This window comes from Bufo gargarizans, chromosome 9, assembly GCF_014858855.1.
Source record: "Bufo gargarizans isolate SCDJY-AF-19 chromosome 9, ASM1485885v1, whole genome shotgun sequence".
In the NCBI taxonomy this organism is placed as follows: Eukaryota; Metazoa; Chordata; class Amphibia; order Anura; family Bufonidae; genus Bufo; species Bufo gargarizans.
Genome location: NC_058088.1, coordinates 12,657,044 through 12,682,536, shown reverse-complemented (window position 1 = coordinate 12,682,536; position 25,493 = coordinate 12,657,044). Strand labels below are relative to the sequence as shown.

General features: G+C 46.4%; 1 protein-coding gene across 1 annotated transcript; it reads left to right on the top strand.

Annotated features, from left to right (window-relative positions):
• Nucleotides 1–1,281: 1,281 nt before the first annotated feature.
• On the top strand, nucleotides 1,282–25,323 carry DHX16 (DEAH-box helicase 16). Its single transcript, XM_044306584.1, is given in 23 exon segments — nucleotides 1,282–1,313; nucleotides 1,676–1,950; nucleotides 3,266–3,477; nucleotides 3,560–3,722; nucleotides 5,951–6,007; nucleotides 6,408–6,662; nucleotides 8,381–8,599; nucleotides 9,758–9,952; nucleotides 10,049–10,159; nucleotides 13,646–13,761; nucleotides 13,863–14,073; nucleotides 14,639–14,737; nucleotides 16,419–16,571; nucleotides 16,679–16,819; nucleotides 19,389–19,551; nucleotides 21,632–21,750; nucleotides 21,843–21,910; nucleotides 22,058–22,070; nucleotides 22,072–22,221; nucleotides 22,400–22,561; nucleotides 23,888–24,061; nucleotides 24,944–25,103; nucleotides 25,197–25,323. Coding segments are annotated over 21 exon segments (3,108 nt in total). The 5' UTR covers nucleotides 1,282–1,313; nucleotides 1,676–1,752; the 3' UTR covers nucleotides 25,073–25,103; nucleotides 25,197–25,323.
• Nucleotides 25,324–25,493: the final 170 nt, after the last annotated feature.

The following is a 25,493-nucleotide window of genomic DNA, read 5'->3' as shown; positions in this document are numbered from 1 at the left end:
TACTTGCTACAGGCTACAGTAATTGCGATGATTCTCACTAGAGAGGAATGTCTAATATATTTTTGACAGAAAACACATTTTCGTTCACTGACCGTTGCCAGAAACCATTGTTTTTAATTGGTTTAACAGGATAAAAACAGTATGGCAAACTGGGCTCCTGCATAGGGCCGCACGGTTCAGGGGGCGGCAATGAAATACAGAAGGTCCATGGGATCTCTTTTTCCTAGTTATTTGCTTCTCTATAGGAGCTCATTCAATAGCACCTTTGGACATAGGATGGCTTTGCATCATTTTTTGCTGCATTTTATTTTAAAATACTAACGGGAAACAGGAAACAGGAAACACCAAAAATCAAAGAGGGAGATTTATCAAAGCTGGTGTAAAGTAGAACAGGCTTAGTCGCCCATAGAAACCAATCAGATTCCACCTTTCATTTTTCAGAGATCCTTTGGAAAATTAAAGGTGGAATCTGATTGGTTGCTATGGGCGACTAAGCCAGTTTTCCTTAGCACCAGTTTTGATAAATCTCCCCCATAGTGTGAACAAACTATTATTGTCAATTAACACCCTGTATTAAGCCGCACCCACTGCACCCCTTTTTCACCCTTGTACTTTCCATTGGGAAATGCGACAACGTTACATGGAGTAGTCGGGGACATCATTGCTGCAGAGTCACAAACCTAGATAACAGGGCGCACCTGAGTGACAAGGGATTCGGCAGGTGAGAAAGACTTATTTTTTACTTTAGAAAATTCTCTGCCTTCACTAAAAAATGTGGGGGTTGTGGTCCCTGGAAAATCCCTTCAATCAGTAGTCTATGGGTTAGTAGCTTTTATTGTAGCTCTGTGGTGTATTTTTGGATGACTTTTATAGCCAAGAATATATATTAGCAACTTCTTAAAGGAATTTTCCATTTATTGACTTATTGAGGTCTTGAATCCCCTGAAATGAAAAGACACAAAACCAGCAGAGAGCAATCAGCTAAGCTTGAAAAAAGCCCTGTGAAAAGTAATCCTTTTGCTTTTGCCTATTTATATTAAAAAAATGAAGTTGCATGTCACCATGTTTTCGAAGCACAGCAAAGCTCTCCCTTCCATCCAATCATGTTCAGCGGGAGACAAGAAAACCTGACACTCTTCGGCCTCTAGTAATCCTTATTGGGCATGCGCACTGTACAGAGCATCATGAGGACGTGGCGTCATTGAGACGCATCATGCGTTTCACGATACGGAAGCGAGCGCTCCTGAGTGAGCAAATGACGTCATCCATAGGCGCCAGAGCTGGATTACGCTCGTCTGGGGCAAAGTGAGCTGGTAGGATGTACGTTTTCATTTACTTGATCTCGGTGGCTTACATACGCGTTCTATTGCATATGGAGGTGCTGAGTCTCATGTTTTGAGCTAGTGAGGAGAGGGCTCTAGTGATTGGGCCTGGTGCGGACGTAACGTGTTAGTGCTGCTCATAGCAACCAATCAGATCACTGCTGACATTTTCAAATCTGCTCTGGAGAAATGAAAGCTGGAATCTGATTGGCTGCTGAGAGCAACATGGATACTTATTGTCTGTAGCAGGCACAGAGACATGCATGCAGAGCGCTGCGTTGCCAAGGCAACTGTAAGGTGTTCTGCCCCTTTAACTAATTTTTTATTTTTTTTGCCTTGCCATCTTCCTGCAGCTGCCTCCTTTCTCCCCCGCATGACGTCCAGGCCGCCCTCACCGCCGCACATCTGACAGTTGTAAGCAGTACCCAAAATGGATTCAGTAGAAGTGTGGGTGAAGGAACGGCTCCACGATGTCCTGGGTATGAGTGATCGGCATGTGGCGCAATTCCTCATTGGCACCGCCAGGCGAAGTTCAAGCTCCACAGACTTCTTAAGCCGCTTGAATGACACCGGAGCCGTCGACGTGACCGACAAAGTGCGCAGCTTCGCCGAGGAGCTGTGGGGGAAGGTGAGAGCGTTGACTCTAGATATGGCCGTGACATCGGCGGGGACGATTACTTGCTTTTGTTTTTATCATCCTGCTGTTACGCGTAGAAGCAAGAGGGTAATCTCTCGGTCCCTCCTGCTTTACACTGCAGCTCAGATTGGCTGCCCTTATCAGATAAGGGCGACATATTTATGAGGAAGTAGTTCCCTTATGTAATTTGCAGTGCCCCACGTTCTTAGTAGTTCCCTTATGTACTTAGCAGTGCCCCATGTACTTAGTAGTTCCCTTCATGTACTTAGCAGTGCCCCATGTACTTAGCAGTGCCCCATGTACTTAGCAGTGCCCCATGTACTTAGCAGTGCCCCATGTACTTAGCAGTGCCCCATGTACTTAGCAGTGCCCCATGTACTTAGCAGTGCCCCATGTACTTAGCAGTGCCCCATGTACTTAGCAGTGCCCCATGTACTTAGCAGTGCCCCATGTACTTAGCAGTGCCCCATGTACTTAGCAGTGCCCCATGTACTTAGCAGTGCCCCATGTACTTAGCAGTGCCCCATGTACTTAGCAGTGCCCCATGTACTTAGCAGTGCCCCATGTACTTAGCAGTGCCCCATGTACTTAGCAGTGCCCCATGTACTTAGCAGTGCCCCATGTACTTAGCAGTGCTCTTCATGTACTTAGCAGTGCCCCATGTACTTAGTAGTTCCCTTCATGTACTTAGCAGTGCCCCACGTACTTAGTAGTTCCCTTCATGTACTTAGCAGTGCCCCACGTACTTAGTAGTTCCCTTCATGTACTTAGCAGTGCCCCACGTACTTAGTAGTTCCCTTCATGTACTTAGCAGTGCCCCACGTACTTAGTAGTTCCCTTTATGTACTTAGCAGTGCCCCACGTACTTAGTAGTTCCCTTCATGTACTTAGCAGTGCCCCACGTACTTAGTAGTTCCCTTCATGTACTTAGCAGTGCCCCACGTACTTAGCAGTGCCCTTTATGTACTTAGCAGTGCCCCATGTACTTAGTAGTTCCCTTCATGTACTTAGCAGTGCCCCACGTACTTAGTAGTTCCCTTCATGTACTTAGCAGTGCCCCACGTACTTAGCAGTGCCCTTTATGTACTTAGCAGTGCCCTTTATGTACTTAGCAGTGCCCTTTATGTACTTAGCAGTGCCCTTTATGTCCTTGGCAGTTCCCTTTTGTATTTATATCGCAGTGCTGAGTGAAGTGTCCCCATTGGTTGCTCTGTATTCCTGTGTGGGTTTCTGGCCATGTATGCACTGTGATAATCGAGATGCCAGTCTAATAACGAGAATTCTCTTCATTCCCTCATTGGCATAGCTGCCCCGTAAAGCCCTAGTCGAGCGCCCAGCCAGAGCTGCCGAAAGAGAAGCTTTAGCAATGCAGCAGAAGAACAAGTCTTATACTATGCTGGAAGACAGCGACGAAGAGGAGGAGAAGGTCACGAGCAGAGACGAGAAGAAGGGAAAGAAGAAACATCTGAGGAAGAGGAAAAAAGAGGAATCATCGGACAGCGAAAATGACCGAGCACAGTGAGTATCGTGCCTTCACGGGTGGAGGAGAGGTGAATGAGGTCACCCTGGTGAATATTCATTCGGTGCTTGCATCTGCCAGGAATGAGAAGGTGCCGTCACCACAGGTCATCTCTGATGATGAGGAGGAGCGTGAGGAGCAGGCCAGGTTGAAGGACCTGGAAGAGAGAGATGCCTTTGCTGAGAGGGTAAAGCTGAGAGATAAGGAAAAGACCAGGAACATTGTGGAGAGATCGGATAAGAAGGTGAGTCGCGGGTATGTGGGTGAGTAGCTTTAAATGTTAGGCTCCCCTTAGGTACTACATGGTCAACTGAAGTCAGTTACATGCTAAAGAGGAGCTGTCACCTCTCTGGACATGTCCTTATTTAGAAGGAACTTATAATAAATCAGGAGCTTCTTTTTATGACTCAATGTTGTACAGTTTTTCTGTTATTCCTATTAGAAATTTATGAATTAATTGCCAACAATTTGCAATAAAGGTCCCGCTGGGTGTTACCAGTTGAGGGGGAGGGGGGGGGCTTTGTATCCCTGCACAATCTGACACTATCCAATCACTACTGCCAGTGTCATACTGTGCAGGGACACCCCCAACTGGTAGCACGCGGTTGGACCTTTATTGCAAACTGCTGGCAATTCATTAATAAACTTTTAGCAGGAATAATAGAGGAATGCCACAACACAGTCATAAGAATAGATTATTATTATTATTTATTTATTATTAAAGCGCCATTCATTCCATAGCGCTGTACATATGATAAGGGTTGCACATAGACAATACAGACAATCGCACTAATCATAAACAAGATGCGTTACAAACTGGTACAGAAGGAGAGAGGGCCCTGCCCGTGAGGGCTTACTATCTACATGGTATGGGAGAAGGACACAGTAGGTGCGGGTGAAGCTGGTCATGGCGGTATAGAGGCAGCAGGGTCACTGGTTATAGGCTTGTCTGAAGAGGTGGGTTTTCAGGTTTCTTTTGAAGGATTCCACTGTAGATGAGAGTCTGATATGTTGGGGGTAGCGAGTTTCAGAGTATGGGGGATGCACAGGAGAAATCTTGGAGGCGATTGTGGGAAGAGGTAATAAGAGGAGAGGAGAGAAGGAGGTCTTGTGAGGATCGGAGAGTGCGTGTGCAGGTGTATCGGGAAAGTAGCTCAGATACGTAGGGAGGGGACAGGTTATGGACGGCCTTGTATGTATTTGTTAGTATTTTGAACTGAATTCGTTGGGCATGAAGGGATTGGCAGAGGGGTAACAGGGTGGGAGGGGGATTAGTCAGGCAGCAGAGTTGAGGATAGATTGGAGGGGTGCGAGAGTGCTAGATGAAAGGCCACAGAGGAGGACGTTGCAGTAGTCTAGGCGGGAGATGATGAGGGCATGTACAAGCATTTTCGCAGACTCAAAGTTGAGGAAAGTGCGGAATGCCGGAGATGTTTTTAAGTTGGAGGCAGCAGGTGGTGGAAAGGGCTCGGATGTGCGGTCAGGAGGAGAGGGCAGAATCCAAGGCAGCGGACTTGGTTGACCTGGGGAGAGTGTGCAGCCTGTGAGTAGATGCTTCAGAATTGTTATTACATGGGGAGGGCAAGTAGTTACTAAAACGGACAAGTCAGGAGAGGGGACGTCCTCTTTAATGCCCCATGGAAATCTCAAGGGTAGATGGCACTAAGGTCCTTCAGGCCTTTTTTTCCCTAGGAATTGCTGTGGATATTGCAGTGCCCATTAATTGCTGGCATTGAGGGACCCTGTTCCCCCATCCAGCCCACTGTGGAGGAGTTTGCATTTAGCATTGGTCAGCCATGCACGCTGCTGCTTAGTGAGAATTATAGAAACCACAACGATTCAACATCGGACTCTAATGCCAGCCATATCCCCAGATAGCTGTCGGCTGAAGGCTTGTCTAGCAAATGACCCTTTCGCCTTATGCCCATACATGGTTCAGCGAAGCATGCGTGTGTCCTACACATTAGATGGCTGGCCAACATTTAGAGGCTTTAGGCTCCATCCACACTGGCATAGTGTACCGCAAACCAAGGATCCGCAATACACTGGGCATCGGCCATGTGAACTCCGTATCGTGATGCGGATCTGTTGACTTCAATGGGTCCGTGATCCGCAAGATAAAGACATGTCTTATCTTTTGCGGAGTGGAGGCACAGACCCGTAAGCCTACGGAAGGGTTTTCCGTGGACTTGCGGGTCTGTGCCTGCGCTCCGCAAAAGATCGAACATGTCCTATCTTTTGCCGTATCTTGAGGATCGTGGACCCATTGACGGCAGTGGGTTCGCACCACGATGCAGAGTTCACACAGCTGGTGCCCAGGTTTTGGGGACCCACGGTTTGCAGTCTTCAACAGAGGCACGGTGCTACTACGGGCGTGTGAATGGGCCCTTAGATGCACTTGTGCGTGGATGAGGATCGCTGCAGTGGTCTGTACTGGTATTTTCATTCACAGAGTGTGTACTTTCTCATTAGGCTTACGAAGAAGCACAGAAGAGGCTCAAAATGGCAGAGGAGGATCGTAAAAAAATGGTAAGTGTTCCCCAAGACGGAAGTGGGTGCAAACGATTGGTTTCTGAACATTAACCACTTAACGCAAATTGAGGTACATGTACGCCATTGCTGATCAGGCACCTGCGGGAGCGGGAGTGTTGCTGAGACTGACATCTGCATTGGTGGCTGGGATCGGGGTTTGCAGATGTTTAACCCCCTAAAGCTCTACGATCATGGCTCATCACGGTGCTCCCTCTGGGGCTGAACTGCATTATCAGACACGACCAACGCATTAAAAAAAGTATCCGTTTATTCTCGAAACAGCACTCCTGCCGTCTGGTATTAAAGTCCTAGCCCCATTCAGACAACCCCCAGGTTACCGCCATTACCACAGTGGATATCTGCCTTATTTTACCTTCACTTTACTTGTCCTCCACAGGTTCCAGAGTTACGTAAAAAGTCTCGCAGAGATTATCTCGGGAAAAGAGAGAAGGAAAAGCTCGAGGACCTGGAAGCGGAGATAGTAGATGAGGAGTATTTCTTTGTGGAAACCGAGTTGACGAAGACAGAGAAGAAAGACCTTGAGTACAAGAAAAAAGTCAGGGATTTGGCCAAAGAGTACAAGAAAGCCGGAGAGAAGGAGCGCATGGAAAAACACGACCGTTACTTCATGCCTGAGGAGACTAGGAGTAAAGTATGTCATCGGCTCAGGGAATCGGAGAATTCACTTGTGCAACAAATATTTTCTTATTCTTTCAATTGATTCAATTTAAAAAAATAAAAAGTTAAGCAACTTATGTTAAAAAAAACAACATTTTTTTATACGGCTCCCATGCAGACCTATGTGTCTCCACTACATTGGCCCGGCTTTTTCTGCCCATCTACAGACCTTAAAAGAGAAGACCGAGAGAGTAGAGGGCAATGCATGGCTGCAGGATCTGACTACACTGGGTTTGTTTGTGGTCTGTAACCATGGGGACGCATAGGGCTGTATATTCAAACTGGTAGATTTTTTTAACCAATCAATTTCTCCTGTTTTCTCCCCGCCTTCTCAGAGCCATAACGTTTTTATTTTTCTGTTCACATAGCCGGATGAGGGCTTATTTTTGCAGGAGAAATTGTACTTTCTAATGGTTCCATCTTATATGGTGTACGTTGGAGTGGGAAGTTGGAAAAAGTTCCAAAACTCCACAGTTTTATTGGTTTTGTTTTCATGGCGTTCCCTGATGCGGTAAAACTAACATGTTACCTTCATTCTCCAGGTCAGTACAATTACAGCGATACAGCTTTTTTTAATAGTTTTTCTTGTGTTTTAATTAGAGTTGAGCGACGCAACTTTCGGATGCTTAATCCGAAGTCGCTTCTTTCAAAACTTCGGAATAATATTGTACGGAGATTCATCTCCGTACAGTATTAGAATGTATGGGCTCCGATGAGCCAAAGTAGTTATTCACAGGGTGACTTTGAGTAACTTCGGTAGTCCATTTATAAAGTAGAAAACCACTTGAAACCGAACTCTGCTTTGGTTCTGACTTTGGTTCAGATTCAAGTTTTAAAGTGGTTTTCCACTTTATAAATCAATTACCGAACTTACCTCAACAAAGTCACCCGTGAATAACTAACTTCGGCTCATCGGAGCCCATACATTCTAATACTGTACGGAGATGAATCTCCCTACAATATTATTCCGAAGTTTTCAACAAAGCGACTTCAGATTAAGTATCCGAAGCTCGCGTCACTCAACTTGTAGAAATTTGTTTACGCCGTATTCTTACCCCCATAACTATTTTATATTTACATCTATGGAGCTGTGTGAGGGCTCATTTTTTGTGGGGTGATCTGTACTTTTCATTGATGCCATTTTTTGATCACTTTTTATTCAATTGTTTTAGGGAGATGAAGTGACAGACTAGAATATTTTTTTTTCCCATTACACCGTTGGCCGTATGGGATGAATATTTTAATAGTACAGGGGTTTTCGGATGCGGCTATGCCTATGATGTTTTTAATTTTGTTAATTTTTCATTTATTTTTTTGGGGAAAGGGGAGTGATTTGAACTTTTTATATATAATTTGTTTTCTATATATTGAAACTTTTTTTATTACTTTTTATTTAAATTTTATTTTTTTAGGTTACTATAGCAAGCAATCATTGTACGAGAATTTAGATTTTTAACTGTTACAGAATTTAGTATATTCCGATGCAGGCCTGTATTGGAATATACCAGTGATCACTACAGGGTAACAGCTTAGGGGTAATTTCAGATTCTGCTCCCGAAAGAGAAAAACGGAGTACGCGGTGGATTTTCCAATTTTCACATTGGTTTCAGATTTACATCAAGATATGTAGTAGAAGTAACTGACCCTGAACATTTCAGATATGAATACTGATTGTGTATTATTGCCGTGCAGAAAATTCCAGATCGGTACGAGGAGCCAGTGAGTGAAGAGCGTTTTGCTCCTCGGGAAGAACAGAGGCGATGGGAGGAGGAACACATCGGTGCCGCGGCTTTAAAATTCGGCGCAAAAGATGCCCATGCGCGTGGTCAGAAGGAATATGACTATGTAATGGAGGAAGATGAGGTGATACAGTTTGTCAGCGCCACGCAAATGAAGGGGACTGTGGAGAAGGTAAGCTTATGGGAATTGTATTGTGAAATTTAAAGGGTTTGTCTTATCTGAGACATTGGTGGCATAACGTCCCGACAGTAGAGAGCGTGCGCGGCGTGCCCTCCGTTCACTTCTATAGGACTGCCAGAGAGGCCTGAGCCAGTGCTCGGCTATTTTTGGCTAGTCGATAGGAATGAATAGAGGGTGGCTGGAGATCTGTGCGGGTCCCAGAGGTGGGACCTGCACCGATCTGACATTGGTGGTTTATCCTAGTGATATGCCAGCAATGTCTCAGATAAGACAACCACTTTGAGGTTCTGTAGAGCTCTCCATTGCCTGGACAGGCTGCAGTAAGCAGTGGTTTTATGTTGCTGTCAGTACTTGATGGTGAGCTAATGGAATCCCTCATCCTCTGTCCCATGTAATATCCATAGCAGAGCGCTATTAAAGCTCATTATGGAGGAAAATCCTAATCCCTCCTTAGGCCTCTTGCACACGAACCCCGTGGTCGTCCTACAGGCTGCAATGCACGAGCGCAGTCCGTGGGGCAGCCGGAGCGGATCCGTCCGTTCTGCAAAAAGATAGGACATGTTCTATCTTTTTGAGAAACATAAGTACGGGATGAAACCCCACGGAAGCACTCCGTAGTGGTTCCGTTCCGTGCTTCCGTTCCGCACCATTCCGCATCTCCAGATTTGCGGACCTATTGAAGTGAATGGGTCCGCATCCATGATACGGAATGCCCACGGAACAGCGCCCGTGTATTGCGGATCAGCAAATGCGGTCCGCAATACAGCAACACGTTCGTGTGCAAGATGCCTTAGGCATAGGTTTCATAAGATGCGTGCTTTGGGCCTTTCTATAAATGGTAGATTGTTCTTAGTGTGATGCAAGAACTATGCTGTGCACTGAGCCGGTCAGATGTCTTCCCCTCCTGCAACATCAGGGGTGTAGCTGTAGTAGCCCCCTACTGGACCGAGGAACCTCGGGTGTCGCATAAGTGAGTGCACGGCATGCAGTCTCGCAGACGAGAGTGAGTGCACGGCATGCAGTCTCGCAGACGAGAGTGAGCGCACGGCATGCAGTCTGACACCTTTTCTTAGAACTCTGCAATCTGCCGTTCCTCTGTTATTCCTCTTAATAATGTATGAATAATCAGCTGTGATTTCACTGCTTTAGGAGGATGAAAATGAAAAACTATTATCTGAGCTGGAGAAGAAGCAGCTGTCCATGCAGGAAGTGAGGCGCAGTCTTCCTGTCTTCCCCTATCGCTCAGATCTTCTCCAAGCTATTGGTGAGCATCAGATCCTCATCATAGAGGGAGAGACTGGATCTGGCAAGACGACACAGATTCCCCAGTACCTGCATGAAGAAGTAAGTGGTTTAGTGTCTGATCCCGCCACTCATGTTATCGCCATAGATCCCACATAGACCGCCGTTCATTGTTCCCTGTTTCTCCTGTCTGTGCAGGGTTACACTCATAAAGGAATGAAGATCGGGTGCACTCAGCCTCGGAGAGTGGCTGCCATGAGCGTAGCCGCTCGTGTCGCGCAGGAAATGTCTGTGAAATTAGGCAATGAGGTAAATGGTGTTTTATACCCTTGTACCAGGGCCTCGGAAGCATCTTGTATTGTCTTAGTTTCATCTGCTTCAGAGTTGACAACTTAAAAAGGTTGTCCCAAGCTATAAGGTTATCCTCATGCACAGTATAGGGCAGGGGTCAGCAACCTCTGGTACTCCAGGTGTTGTGAAACTACATCTCCCATCATGCACACTTGCTTGGCTGTTCTCTAACTCCCACAGAAGTGAAAGGAGCATACTGGGAGTTGTAGTTTCACAACAGCTGGGGTGCCGGAGGTTGCTGATCACTGATATAGGGAATAAATGTTGGATCGGTGGGAGTCCGGTGGACTGCTGGAGATAGCAGCGTGTAGCCTTCAGCTGTCTCCTGACGTTCCATAGAGATGAATGGAACAGCCACATGCATGTCTAACTGCTGCTCCATTCATATAGGCAGAACACAGGGCCCCCATTCCTGTGATTGGTGCGGGTCATGCCCCACCAGTCAGACAGTTATCCACAGGATAGGAGATACGTTTTGGACAACCCTTTTTAAGAGCTCGTGTGAGGTTAGAAAATCTGCTTGTCCATAATCTGTGTCTGGCGTTACAAGTGAATGGGGCTGAGCTACAATGCGGGACAGATCCCATAGACAAGAGAGGTCTGTCTGCATGACTGATGCCTCTTAAGTGGCCTGTCCGCAAACCCACAAAATACAGATACCGGCCGTGTGTATCCCACACTTTCCTCTGTCCCTATTATAGAAATGCCTATTCTTGTCAGCAAAACAGACAAGAACAGGACATGTTCTATAAATTGCAAAACGGACGCAGACAGGCACATGGGTGCGACGTCAGTTTTCTGTCTGCATTGTTTGCGGTTTCATAGAAATTCATAGGTCCACGTGCAAGGCACAAAAAATGCGGATTGGATACAGACCCAAAATATGGTCGTGTGTATGTAGCCTTAAAGGGCTTGGGCAAGAATCAGGGTTTATATTTTTGCAGGTCCTTTACAGGTCCGGCTAACTAGGGGGCCCCCCCCCCCCCCCCTCCATTCTTTCACAACCCCTTTAACTGTAATCTCTTGGGATAATATGGCAGTGAGTGTTCAGGTTTGCCGCTGCGCCAAAGGAAAATAAAGCATTACGCAGTCTCTTTGAAATGATTCGACTTTGTAAAGTATGGATGTGCTGGGTCCTCCAGAGCGAAAGATGTTCTCGATAGCTGTCCTTGGGGTCATGAGTCGAGGACACACTCTATTAGAACACAAGCGTGTGTGCCCCCTGCCCGTATTGGGGCCCTGTGTCAGAGAAGTGGACCCTTTGACTTGAATTGGTCCACAATCCACAAGATGTGGAGCAGAGCCACCGATCGGATGCCCATGGAAGCATTACAAATCACTTCCTCTGGATTTCGGTCCGTGCCTCAGCACCGCAAAAAAAAAAATAGAACATGTCCCATTTTTTTTGCCGTGCGGACCGTCTCTTGCGGATCCCTTTTAAGTGAATGGGTCAGCATACGCAAATGGCGTGCATATGAACGGTGCCCGTGCGTTGCGGACCACAAGTTCGTGTACATGAGCTCTTACTTAAACTTCCAGCATAGTAGCGAGCAACATAAAATCCTGACCTGATCAACCAAGGATTCAGGCAGATGTAATGTATCTACCCATTGCCAAAGGAGGACTGGGATGCCCCTCTATAATCAAGTACTATAGGGCGTGTATTTTAGAACAACTGAGATACACTTGGTTAAACCAGACTAACAAGCACTGGGTCACAATCGAAAACTATATCATGGGTGTTAAAAACCCCCAATTATTTTTCTTCTCCAACTCCCTATTGGGAAACATTCGCATCCCAAATTTATGTCCCACAATTCAGGCCGCTTTTGAACTCTGGATCCTATTGACGACAAAACTAAAACTTATTAATGTCTCATTTACAGACATCCCCTTGGGGACATTGGAGAGATGTATCCCACACTTAAGGATCTCTAATTGGACCGACCTAGGGATTAAGAACCTAAGTCAACTCTACACCAATAAGACTTTAAACTCCTTTACAGACCTGGCAGGAAAATTTAAGGTTCCCCATAGAGATTTTTATAAGTATTTACAAATCAGACATTTTTTGTCTGGGGTAACCCTCCCCACTTCCTCTGACACTTGTAAAATAGTGGGAATCTTACGAAACCCTCTAAGTACCCTCAAGGCCCTATCTCTCAGCTATCACCTTATGGCGGAGAGATCGGACTCACCACTGACCCCTTTACTAAATAAATGGGAATCAAAATTAAGCTTGAAGATTTCCTCAGAACAATGGGAAACTGCATTCTCTATTATACGGGCTTCTTCTAAATGTATTAACCATCTTGAAAACTCCAGGAAAATGCTTTATAGATGGTACTATACACCCTACAGATTATCCAAGATGTACCCTCTATCATCCCATGTCTGCTGGAGATGTTCTGCAGCTGAAGCCGACATGGAACACATATGGTGGGAATGCGGAGACATCAAACCGGTCTGGAACTCAATTAATCGTATCCTTACTCAAATATGTAATATCCCAATCTCACTATCTATAGCTCAGGCCTTACTCTCCGTGGATTTAGACTTATTTCCTCATACTATTAGAGTAGTTGTTACTCATGTAATTGTGGCCACTAGAATGAAAATTGCCTACTTTTGGAAGAATCCAAACCCCCCTCCACTAGCGGAAATTATAAATGCTGTTAATAACAACTGTCTATGTGAGATGTTCAATGCTTCCATATCCAATAAACGAGCCAAGTTTAAACTTGCATGGGATTGTTGGCTTCACTCCAAATTTAACACAGTCCTAACAGATAGGTAAAGCTCAGATGTACTTAACACTCCTTGTCACTGGGGCCCCCCCCTCCCCCCCCCTTACTCCTTTATATCCATTTCCTTTCCTCTATTCTCCCAATGTTACTTATAGTAATGTTTATATAACCTGCTCTGTTAATTATTATGTTAAAAATGATGACACCATACAGAGTATATTAGAAGATTTATAATGATTCTTAATGCTGCAGACAAAACATACATTTTGGGCTCTGTATGTGACACTTACCTGTTCTTTTTCTTCTGAAAACAATAAAAATTATGTTCAAAAAAAAAAAAAAAAAAATCCTGACCTGATCCCTCAATCCTGAGACCTAGGATTTCTTCTGAAGCAGTGCGGCATTTCAGATGAGGACGAGTCCGGCATTTCATGCTGCCCGTGGTTCAGGCATTGTGAACCTGATGGCAGGTTCCCTTTAAGAATGCCATAGTGGCCCTCTCGGAGGGCGTTGGCCCCAAATTTTGGATTCCGTAATGTGATATCTGCTTGATTTTTGCTCTGATGCAGGAGCTGTACAGCCGAAGGGCTGGGCATAGTCACCATACAGGGCTGGGTGACACCCCATCTGGGTGCTATTATACTGATTATATTAGTTGTCCCTCAGCTTTTACATTCTCACTGTTCTCTGCTCCTAGGTTGGATACAGTATTAGGTTTGAGGACTGCACATCTGAGCGCACGGTCCTGAAGTACATGACGGACGGGATGCTGCTCCGTGAATTTCTCACCGAGCCAGACTTGGCCAGCTACAGGTACTACATCTGCGCTCTCCTCCCTCTGGGATCTAATGCGAATAACTTTGTGCAGTCCTGACTTCTCCCTAAGTAATCTGCTCTGTGCTTCCACTATCCAGTGTAGTTATTATAGACGAGGCTCACGAACGGACCCTGCACACAGATGTACTCTTTGGCCTCATCAAAGACATTGCCCGTTTCCGCCCAGACCTCAAAGTCCTGGTGTCCAGTGCGACCCTCAACACCGAGCGCTTTTCTTCTTTCTTCGATGATGCTCCCATTTTCCGAATCCCTGGCCGACGGTATCCTGTAGATATTTACTACACCAAGGTATGTAGATGAGCAGGTGACTACACATAAAGACCTGTTATGCATGGTGGACTTGGTGTGACTGTATAGGCTTCTTGTTATACCGCATTTACCCTGTGGTAAAGGAGGTGCTCCGCGTGCAGCTTTCCTATTCGGTAACAGCCAGGTTATATCCGCGGAGGACGACCCCTGTAGCTAAAAACTGCTGAATAGATAAACTTCTAATCAATATTGAAAGCGTATCTCTCCACTCTCCTGACTTGTCGGTTCTTGTATGTACTTGTACATCTTTTCCTCTGTTATTCCTCCTGGAAATGTATGACTAAATTGACATATGGGCATTACCATTTCCTCTTTCAATAGGGAGTGTCCCTCCACAGGACACGATCGGCACTGTTTTCACAAGGGGGGGAATGGTAACTTCTAGTTGTCCGTTTACGCATACATTTCCAGGAAGAATAAAAGGGCAATGGTGCAACACAGGAAGGTTTCTCCCGCATTGTTAATTCATGGGGAATAGAAGTATTACCACGAGGTGATGTAGCCTGGTGCCTGGTTAACCGTTTATATTCTTCATCCTCTCCAGGCACCAGAGGCTGATTACTTGGAGGCGTGCGTGGTGTCCGTCCTGCAGATTCATGTCACACAGCCGACCGGAGACATCTTGGTCTTTCTGACTGGACAGGTACAGACCAATCATGGGCGATGATGGGTGGTTCTATGGATGTCTCGTTTTATTTCTCTCCAATGACACATACACGACATCACTTCATAAATGTATTGCGGGGGCTACACGGCCACTTTGTTTGCAGCAGACGTCACGTGGCTAAAGATGCACTCCAAAAACTTTCCATACGTCCACATGACCTTTGCAGCCATTCACTGGCCTTAACTGTGCTGCTAGCAAGTGCGGCATGTGACAACTGAGGTCATTCATTGGCTTCAGCGGTCATGTGGATGTATGGCATGTCATCGCCGCCGAAAAAGTAAACTGTTGTTAACCAATGCAGCACCAACAGGGGATCTAACAAGTGAGTACTGCTCAGACAACCCCTTTAACTAGTATACAATTGTGTGTGCCAATTGCAGAATGGCCAATATTGTGGACCTGGCTGCTGTTACTACATGTCACCCCAAGAGGGCAGTAGCAGCACCACACTACGTATTACAATATATAAAAAGAAAATATAATATTAAAGGGGTATTCTCATCTCAGACGTTGATGGCATATCGTAGAATTTGTCAGATAGGCGCAGGTAATACCTCCGGGACCTGCTCTTATCTCTAGAACAGGCTCACCGAAATGAAGGACAGCGCGCCATGCAAGCAAGGCCGCCCACCATTCACTGCTATGGCGGTCACAGAGTGATGAATACAAAAGTGGCTGTGCAAGCGTCAGGGGCCTATCTGGGGATAGGAGCAGGTCCTAGAGGTAGGACCCACACTTATCTGACATTGATGGCATATCCTAGTGATATTCCATCAAAGTCTGAGGTGGATATAACTCTTTAACCTTTGCATGGTTCAGGGGTTACAGTCGCACGTGAGACTTTGTGCTAGAAGACACCCAAATGCCACATCAGACTAAAAGGTGTGTGCATTACTTGGGGGGGAGGGGGGGTCCCTGTTACATATTGTACTTTGGATTATCTGTCCCAGTCTTCAGGCTGGATACCACCTTATTGCGATATGACCTCATCCTACCGAACCCACTTTTCACCAGGGTATAAGTAATGAGCAGAGGCTGGCGCTTATACTGACTGCTCTGAGCAGAGGATGGCGCTTATACTGACTGCTCTGAGCAGAGGATGGCGCTTATACTGACTGCTCTGAGCGGAGGATGGCGCTTATACTGACTGCTCTGAGCGGAGGATGGCGCTTATACTGACTGCTCTGAGCGGAGGCTGGCGCTTATACTGACTGCTCTGAGCGGAGGATGGCGCTTATACTGTCTGCTCTGAGCGGAGGATGGCGCTTATACTGACTGCTCTGAGCGGAGGATGGCGCTTATACTGACTGCTCTGAGCGGAGGATGGCGCTTATACTGGCTACTGATCGCTCTGAGCGGAGGATGGCGCTTATACTGACTGCTCTGAGCGGAGGATGGCGCTTATACTGACTGCTCTGAGCGGAGGATGGCGCTTATACTGACTGCTCTGAGCGGAGGATGGCGCTTATACTGACTGCTCTGAGCGGAGGATGGCGCTTATACTGACTGCTCTGAGCGGAGGATGGCGCTTAACTGACTGCTCTGAGCGGAGGATGGCGCTTATACTGACTGCTCTGAGCGGAGGATGGCGCTTATACTGACTGCTCTGAGCAGATGGATGGCGCTTATACTGACTGCTGCTGTATATGTGTTACAGGAGGAGATCGAGGCCTGCTGTGAAATGTTACAAGAACGCTGTCGAAGGTTGGGTTCCAAGATCGCAGAGATGCTGATTTTACCAATATACGCCAACCTACCGTCTGACATGCAGGCCAAGATATTTGATCCTACCCCACCCGGAGCAAGAAAGGTATGAAGAGGCAATTGGAGTGGAGTATGGCCTAGAATGGAGAAGTGGATTGTAGGAAGTCCATTATTTGCATAGTCCTCTTAATAATAGTTGTTTTTCCTATCGAGGTCGTCGTAGCCACTAACATTGCAGAGACATCACTGACCATCGATGGGATAATTTACGTCATTGACCCCGGATTCTGCAAGCAGAAAAGCTACAATGCTCGTACAGGGATGGAGTCCCTCATTGTCATTCCCTGCTCAAAGGTGATGCCTCTCACTACTTTTCTCCGTTATTAATATTTGTTCTAAAGCGCCACGAATTCCAGGGCCCTGTACATTATAAGAAGGGGTTTACATACATAGTAAAAGACAAAAACAAGTACAATAGGCATAGACTGACTTGGTGATAGACGGATACAGAAGGGAAGAGAAGGAGAGACAGTGGGTTGAAGCTGCTCGGACATTAGTGCGGTAGTAATATGGTTATTGTAGTTTGTAGGCTTTCTCAAAGAGGTTGGGGGAAGAGTGTGATGTTCTGGGGTAGTGAGTTCCAGAGTATGGGGGAAGCACAGGTGGAAATCTTGTAGATAATTGTGTAAGGAGCAAAGAAGGAGGTCTTGTAAGAATCGAAGATTAAGTGTGGGCATGTATTGGGAGAGAAGGAGGGGACAGGTTGTGGACGGCTTTGTATGTCCTCGTTGGTATTGTGAAGTGCATTTGCTGGGAAATGGGGAGCCAGTGAAGGAGAGAAGCGATGGGAAAACAATGGGAGAGGTGGATTAACCGAGCAGCAGACTTAAGGTTGAATTGAAGGGGCGGAAGAGTGTTAGATAGGAGGCCACATAGGAGGATGCTGCAGTAGTCCAGGCGGAAGATGATGAAGGCATGCACTAGAATTTTAGCTGGCTAGGGTTGAGAAAAGAGCGGGTGCAAGAAGTGTATTTGATCAGAAGGTGGTAGGGACTTGGATCTGTGGTATGAGGGACAGGGGAGAATCAAATGTTATCCCGAGTCAGTGGACCTGTGAGACTGGAGAAAGTGTGAAGCCATTACCTGTGACTGATGGGTAGGTAGGGTCTGGTAGGAGGTTGAGTAACAGGGAGGAAAGAGAAGTCTGTTTTCTCCATGTTAAAGGGGTTCTCCAGGAATTAAAAAAATTGAAATATTCAAATATTACTTTATAATAAATATATTTCCAAATACCTTTCATTAGATATAATGGTTTGTTTTGTCTAGGGAGCAATCATTAGGAGAAATAAAATGGCCCCCGACCTATCAGTACACAAAAAAACCTGTCCTAATCACACAGGAGGACAAGTTACTTCACCACAATGAGCCATAGTGATGCCTCATCCTCCTCTCTGCTCTGCTTGTCAGGAATCATGATCCTGAATACTGGTGAATCTCTGTGGGAATGGAAGATGATGAGGAGACATGAGAGGAGGGTGAGGTGGGGGTAATGAGCAGCAGCACTTGTTTACAGTCTCCATTACCACAGCCCCACATTACCACAGCCTGTCCTGTCCGTCCTCTCTGTACTTCATGTCTCCTCCTCATGAACTAAATTCCCCAGAGATTTAACTAAAGTTCTTATCAGTTGTATTCAGGACCATAATCCCTGACAAGTAGAGAGGAGGATGAGGCAGCTCTTTAGCTCAGTGTTGTGAAGTAACTTGTCCTCATGTGTGATCAGGACAGGTTTTGTGTGAACTAATGGGACAGCGGCCATTTTGTTTCCTCTAAAGATTGCTCCTAGACAAAACGAGCCATTATAAATAATGAAAGGTATTTGCGAATATTTTTATAATAAAGTAATATTTAAGTATTTTCATTTTCTTAATTCCCAGAGAACCCCTTTTAAGTTTTAGAAAGCAGGAGGAGAAGAATGGAGGATATAGCTGGGATTTTGGATAGTAGGGAAGTGGACAGAGGGGTAGATTTGAATTATATCGGCATAAAAGTGGTACTGAAAGCCGTGGGAGTCTAAGTTGTTCTGGGCCGTAGATATAGATGGAGAAGAGTAGGGGCTCCAGGACAGCTCCTTGAGGGACTCTGACAGAGAGAATGTAATGAAGTGCTGTGTGAGTGGGAGACACTGAATGTCTGTTGGTGAGGGATGAGGACATTCAGGAGTGGGTCAGGTCTCTGATTCCGAGGGAAGAGAGGGTTTGTAACGGGACATGGTGGTCCACTATGTCAAGATGGAGGAGCACAAAGTAATGTAGAAGGAAGTGATCAGGTCAAGATGGAGGAGCACAAAGTAATGTACAAGGCAGTGAACAGGTCAAGATGGAGGAGCACAAAGTAATGTACGAGGCAGTGAACAGGTCTAGATGGAGGAGCACAGAGTAATGTACAAGGCAGTGAACAGGTCAAGATGTAGGAGCACAGAGTAATGTACAAGGCAGTGAACAGGTCAAGATGGAGGAGCACAGAGTAATGTACAAGGCAGTGAACAGGTCTAGATGGAGGAGCACAGAGTAATGTACAAGGCAGTGAACAGGTCTAGATGGAGGAGCACAGAGTAATGTACGAGGCAGTGAACAGGTCTAGATGGAGGAGCACAGAGTAAGTAGTAGCCTAAAGGAAGATGACTCTCGGCCAATCATTTTTACCCCTTCTGCAAACTATTAGCCAGGGGATTGTAACACCCATTTATCAATTTAGTCATACATTTCCAGGAGGAATAACTGAGGAACTGCACAATGTAGCGTTCAAAGAAAAGATGCGTCAGAATTGCAGGGAGAATTTATTTTTAATAATTGTACTGCCGCCATGTGTTTTGCTTTATGACTGGGCTCCAACCTGATTTCTTCTCCTTTTTCCCCCCAAGGCATCTGCCAACCAAAGAGCAGGGAGAGCCGGCCGTGTTGCTGCAGGGAAGTGTTTCCGATTATATACCGCATGGGCGTACAAAAACGAAATGGAAGATGCAACTGTACCAGAAATCCAGAGAACTAACCTGGGAAATGTGGTTCTGCTGCTGAAGAGTTTGGGTGAGGAGGATGTTGGGAGTTGTATCCCCCTAATCCCTGTTTCAGTTTCTCTACTTGCTGAAGCTGAATAGAAACATTTCTGGTGATACTGAACTGAAAAGCCATTTTGCTCTAGCCCTGCCAGCACAGCTGCAGTTTGTTGCAGTGTATCAGTATAGGTAATGCTCTGTGAGCTGAACCTAGTACATCTCTACACCCAGTGTTGGTAATCTTTACCTACACTGATACATTGTGGGACAATGTATCAGGAATTTCGTACTCGCGTTGTGAAGATCCGGCAGGCAGTTCCGTCGCCGGAACTGCCTGCCGGATACGGAAATCCGTGTGCAAACTGATATCATTTTGTAGACGGATCCGGATGCAGATCCATCTGACAAATGCATTGAAACACCGGATCCGTCTCTCCGGTGTCATCCGGAAAAACGGATCCGGTGTATATATATATTTTTTTTTCCTTTTGTAAAGGTCTGCGTGGAAAACAGATCCATTTTGCCGGAACACTTGGTGCCGGATCCAGCATTAATGCATTTCAATGGAAAATAATGCCACATCCGGCATTCCGAGATTTTGGACGGAGAAAATACTGCAACATGCTGTGGTATTTTCTCTGGCTAAATGCCGTAAGAGTGACTGAACTGAAGACATCCTGATGCATACTGAACGGATTACTCTCCATTCAGAATGCATTAGGATAAAACTGATCCGTTTTTTTCCGGTATTGAGCCCCTAGGACGGAACTCAATACCGGAAAACTTTACCGCAAGTGTGAAAGTACCCCCTAAGCCAGGACAAGTTTCTCAAAAAGTAGATCAAGCTGATATCCTAAAAGTGGTGAGACATCGAAACCCAAAAGGGGACAAGGCCTGTAATGTTTGTATGCCCAACTGGCATATACAGAAATCATAGAGCACTGCTTGCAAAGAGTGGCTCCCTCCCTGGAAGACTCGGGGTGACCATGTAGTATATGGCCGCCCATTCATTTGAATTGTTGCCATGTAATACCGCATCTTTCCTCTAGTGGCCGCTACACTTGAAATGTGCAGTTCCTACCGCTTCCTCAAGTGGTCGTACAGGTAGGGCAGTCACTTTGATGGGTTATTCTCGTCTCATCAATCTTGTCTCATGATAAGCAGTTCGTCATCGCTTTATGATCACTGGGGGGAGGCGAGAATTCAAGGGATCGAACTCCCATGATCATAAAGCTATGAAATAGCGTAGCAATATGCCTTCACTTTGCAAGATGGGAATATTACTTTATTTAAGGCCTCATGCAGACAGATGTGTTTTGCGGTCTGCAAAACGCGGATCCACAACACACGGATCCTGGCCGAGTACATGCCACTATTTATTTTTTAACTTGTCCACAAATGGATGATAAATAGGACATGTTCTGTGGTTTTTTTTTTTTGGGGTTTTTTTTTGCGCAAGGCCACGGAACAGACTGTGCAGATGCAGACGGCACACAGTGTGCTGTTCACATCTTTTGCGACCCCATTGAAATGAATGGGTTCTCATCAGATTCGACAGATATTACGGCCGTGTGCATGAGCCCTAAAGGTGTTGTCCACAATCTGTTTTAATACCCTACTTTGTTGGGACGTTTGAAGGGACCTATACGTCACCTGCTCTGCCGCCACTGGGTCCCAGCTATGGCTGTCTTCACTGCACTTCCGGTCTCTGCATGTAAACTCCCTGCATGGATGGGGTCACTTGCACCTCTGCAGCCAATGACTGGCCTTAACGGTGAAGTGTCCCCAAGCAGCATGTCACTGTTGGGTCACGTGCTGCCTGGGAACACTGTCACTGCTGAGACCAGTGGTTGGCTTGCAGCAGCGCATGTGACCCTGCCTGTGACGGGGACAGGAAGTGAAGTGGCCTGGGATCCACAGAGCCTGAACAAGCAGAGGAGAACAGGTAGGTATCGTTCCATTCACAGGTCCCGTTGGGTGTGGAGGGAATAAAAAAAATAAAATCTTTTGGTATTTTTTTACATGAATTGGATAAACCACAAATATAACAGGAAATCTCAGTAGACTGTCGCCATCATTGCTCTGTCTTATCTTCTTGTTCTCTTCTCCAGGTATTAACGATCTCATTCACTTTGACTTCATGGACCCCCCACCCCATGAGACGCTGGTCCTAGCGCTGGAGCAGCTGTATGCCCTGGGGGCCCTTAACCATCTGGGGGAGCTTACCAAGGTGATACTAGTGGCGAGGGGTAATGGTGGTCTAGTGATGCTTTTTCATCCGTGTCTCCTCCTTACATGCGGTTTTTCCATTGCGTTTTGCAGCTCGGGAGAAGAATGGCCGAGCTCCCCGTGGATCCCATGTTGTCCAAGATGATTCTGGCTTCTGAGAAGTGAGTTGCGTTGTCTGCTTTGGCCATGGAAGTCGTGATCTCCCAGCTCCTGACCCTCCTGCTTTTTCTTCCCTCCTGCCCCAGCCTGCTTTTCTGTCACCTTGACAAATACGTCTTTCTGTTTTTTGTTTTTTTTTTCTTTTCAAGATATGGGTGCTCCTGAGCAGATTCTGACCATCGCCGCCATGTTGTCTGTCAATAATGCAATCTTCTATCGACCAAAGGACAAACTGGTTCATGCAGACACCGCACGTGCCAACTTCACGGTGCCCGGGGGAGACCACATGGTACTGCTTAATGTGTACACACAGGTAAATATATGACCGTACATATGTGCATGACTGTTTTGGAACTTTACAGCCACATGTCAGTTCAATTCAAAGGCATTTATAGAGATTTTCCAGGATTATTAAAACACATCTGGTTTCCCGGAGGGGGGCCTTACGCTTGGATGTCTCCGAACCCTCGTTATCTTATGGTCTTTTTCAGTGGGTAGAGACGGGTCACTCTCTACAGTGGTGCTATGAGAACTTCATTCAGGCTCGTTCCCTCCGCCGCGCCCGTGATGTCCGAGAGCAGCTTGAAGGACTCATGACGCGGATAGAAATTGAGTTGAAGTCCTATGAAGAGGACACCGTGCCAATACGCAAGGTATGGCCAAATAAATGGGAGCGCTCCGATCCTACACACAATGTAAATTCTGGATTAAACTGAATTTCAAGTGAACCTGAACACTTTGGGCAATGTATAATGGTAAAAACAATATGTCCCCTGAACTTTGAGGCAGTGGTGGGTTCTAAACAGGGCTGTGGAGTCGGAGTCAGAGCTTTGGCTTACCAAGTCCACGTGCCAGTCTCCCTGGGAATACTTAAAGGGATATTCCGATAACATTAAGTTATCCCCTCACCACAGGATAGGGTATAGCTATTAGTTGGGTGGGGGTCCCAGTGGTAGGACCCCCACCGATCACAAGAACAGGAGCCTTGTACCCCCTGCAGCTCCCTAAAATGAATGGAGCAGCCAGTCAGGCATGCATGTGGCCGCTCTTTTTATGCGCTGTACTTGGCAGAACCCAATAGAAATGAATGGAGCGGTAGTAGGCATGCTCGACTGGCTGCTCCGTTCATTTCAGGGGATACAGTGCCCCCGTTCTTGTGATAGGTAGGGTCCTACTGCTGGGACCCCAACCGATCTAATAGTTATTCCCTATAACTTAATGTAACCGGAATACCTATTTAAAGGAACACTCCTGCATAACTAGTGTAGGACCGGAAAGGACTTCAGTGGGGCTGAGCTGTGCCTAGGCCTAAGCAAAGTTGTGCTACTGCAAGCGCCGGTGCTGATCGGCGGGGATCCCGGGTGTCGTACCTCCACCGATGACACAAGGATCATGACAATAACCCTTCACATCCTGCAATGTGCATCAGTTCTGTACACAGTATTCCCTTAAAGGGGTATTCCCATCACAGACAATGGGTGCATATCGCTAGGATATGCTCCCATTGTCTGATAGGTGCGGGTCCTACCTCTGGAGCGAGAACGGAGCGGAGAGAGTGGTAGCTGGAGGACCCCAGCCACCGCCAAGCGCTCTCTCCATACAAGGGAATGGGAGTGCACCTTTCGCGGCTACTGCTCCCATTCCTTTCTATGGGGCCGACGGAAATAGCCGAGCCAGCACCCAGCTATTTTCAGGCGGCCCCATAGAAATGAATGGAGGGCAGCTGCTCATGCGCAGTGCACCCTCTGCCACCTTCCCCTGCTCTGTTCTCGGTGTAGGTGTGTTCCTAGAGGTTTTAGCGATATACCCCTTTAACTATGCCCTCTTATGTGTCACCCTGCCACATTGCCTGGTAATCCAGCACGGGATCACTGCTCCGTTGATTCCCCGATTTGATGGATTTGACTTCTAATCATGTAACAGATCCAGCTGTGGAACCGACTTGTTTTCATTGTTCCTTATGTCATTTTACATATTAGGCAATCACAGCCGGGTATTTCTACCACACCGCCAGGCTTACCCGCAGTGGATACAAGACCGTGAAACAGCAGCAGTCTGTATTCATCCACCCAAACAGCAGCTTACACGAGGATCAGCCCCGCTGGGTCATATACCACGAGCTGGTCTTCACCACCAAGGAGTTTATGAGACAGGTGAGATCTGATGGTTGAGAGTATATTTATATCCGCATCATGGGTCACGTCATCATCCACATACAGCCCTGAGAATCGTAATTCCTCTATACGTCCTAGTGGAGCATATCAGAAAAGGTTCAGATACATCAACAGCCACTTCAAGATGAGTATATACTGCCGGGTGCAGGACAACAGCTATAATTCACAGCCGCAGCTCCACATGGTATTGTTGGCCCTGTCTTTCATCAATTTGGACCCGACTGCAAAACGGGGCCACTGTTATTTATTTTTCCAGGGCCACTTTAAGTTCCCAGTCTGCCCCTGCTGCTGAAATCTGATTTAAATGTGGCACCGTTCCTGGCAGCGCTCTCTACTGCCCCCCCTCCCTTCTCTTTATGTTAGAGATAGCAGAAAGAAGGTGGAGGTTGGATGAGCAGATCAGAGTGCTGAGAGGTGGAAGGCATCCAGTGAGGGCAGCTCACACACTGTAGATAGAGAGGAAAGTGCACACAAGGCAGTTTTCAGGGGGAAAGCAGTAGCATCCTGGACACACAGACCTCACATCCAGCATGTATTGCTGGGAAGGACACGTCCATATAAAGAAATGTCTGAAACTAGGAGCAGGTTGTAAACTGGGGGTCTGAAAATGAACAAATTGAAAAGAATGTTGTGGTCCTCAAGAGGTTCAACCCGTTATCAGATGACATTTCTTTTGGTCTAGCATGATCACGAAGTGCCATATCCATGGGGTGATCCACCTTGGTTTATAGGTTAACTGAGCAGTTAGACAGTATCGGTGCCGTGTGCCCGACAATATACATTTTTGTCTGAATATTTTATTTACTGTCTAAGTGGTTGGTAAACTGTGACCCATCTCTGACAATTACGTTATACCCGCAGATCATTGAAATCGACAGTTCCTGGCTCCTCGAGGTGGCACCACATTACTACAAGTCCAGGGAACTGGAAGATGCAAGCAGTAAAAAGATGCCTAAACAAGCAGGAAAGAGCAAAGAGGAACTCGGCTAAATGGCGGCCATGTTTTAATTCTAGAACTCAGGTAAGTGTTTAGAATAGCAGTAAAGTTCAAATCTGCACCTGGGACTGTATGATATGTATGGCTACCAATCACAACTTGTATTTTGCCTTGCAGGAAGAACGGCTGGAGGAGATGCCTGGTCAGCAGCAGCCTGGCATGGGTTATACGTGACACATATCTGTACAGCTCTTGTATATAAAAGTTCTCATTTTGGATACAATACACGCTTCTGTCTCTTGTATTGATAAGACCACATTCCTGGTTTGCATGAGGGTTATTCCCATCTTGGTCACAAAGGTATTCTCCACAGGATATGACGGAAATATCTCAGGGATGTGGATCCCTCCTCTGAAATAAGCATCTCCACAATGGGAATCCCCGACCTGTGCTCGGCTGTTGAATGAAGCAAGC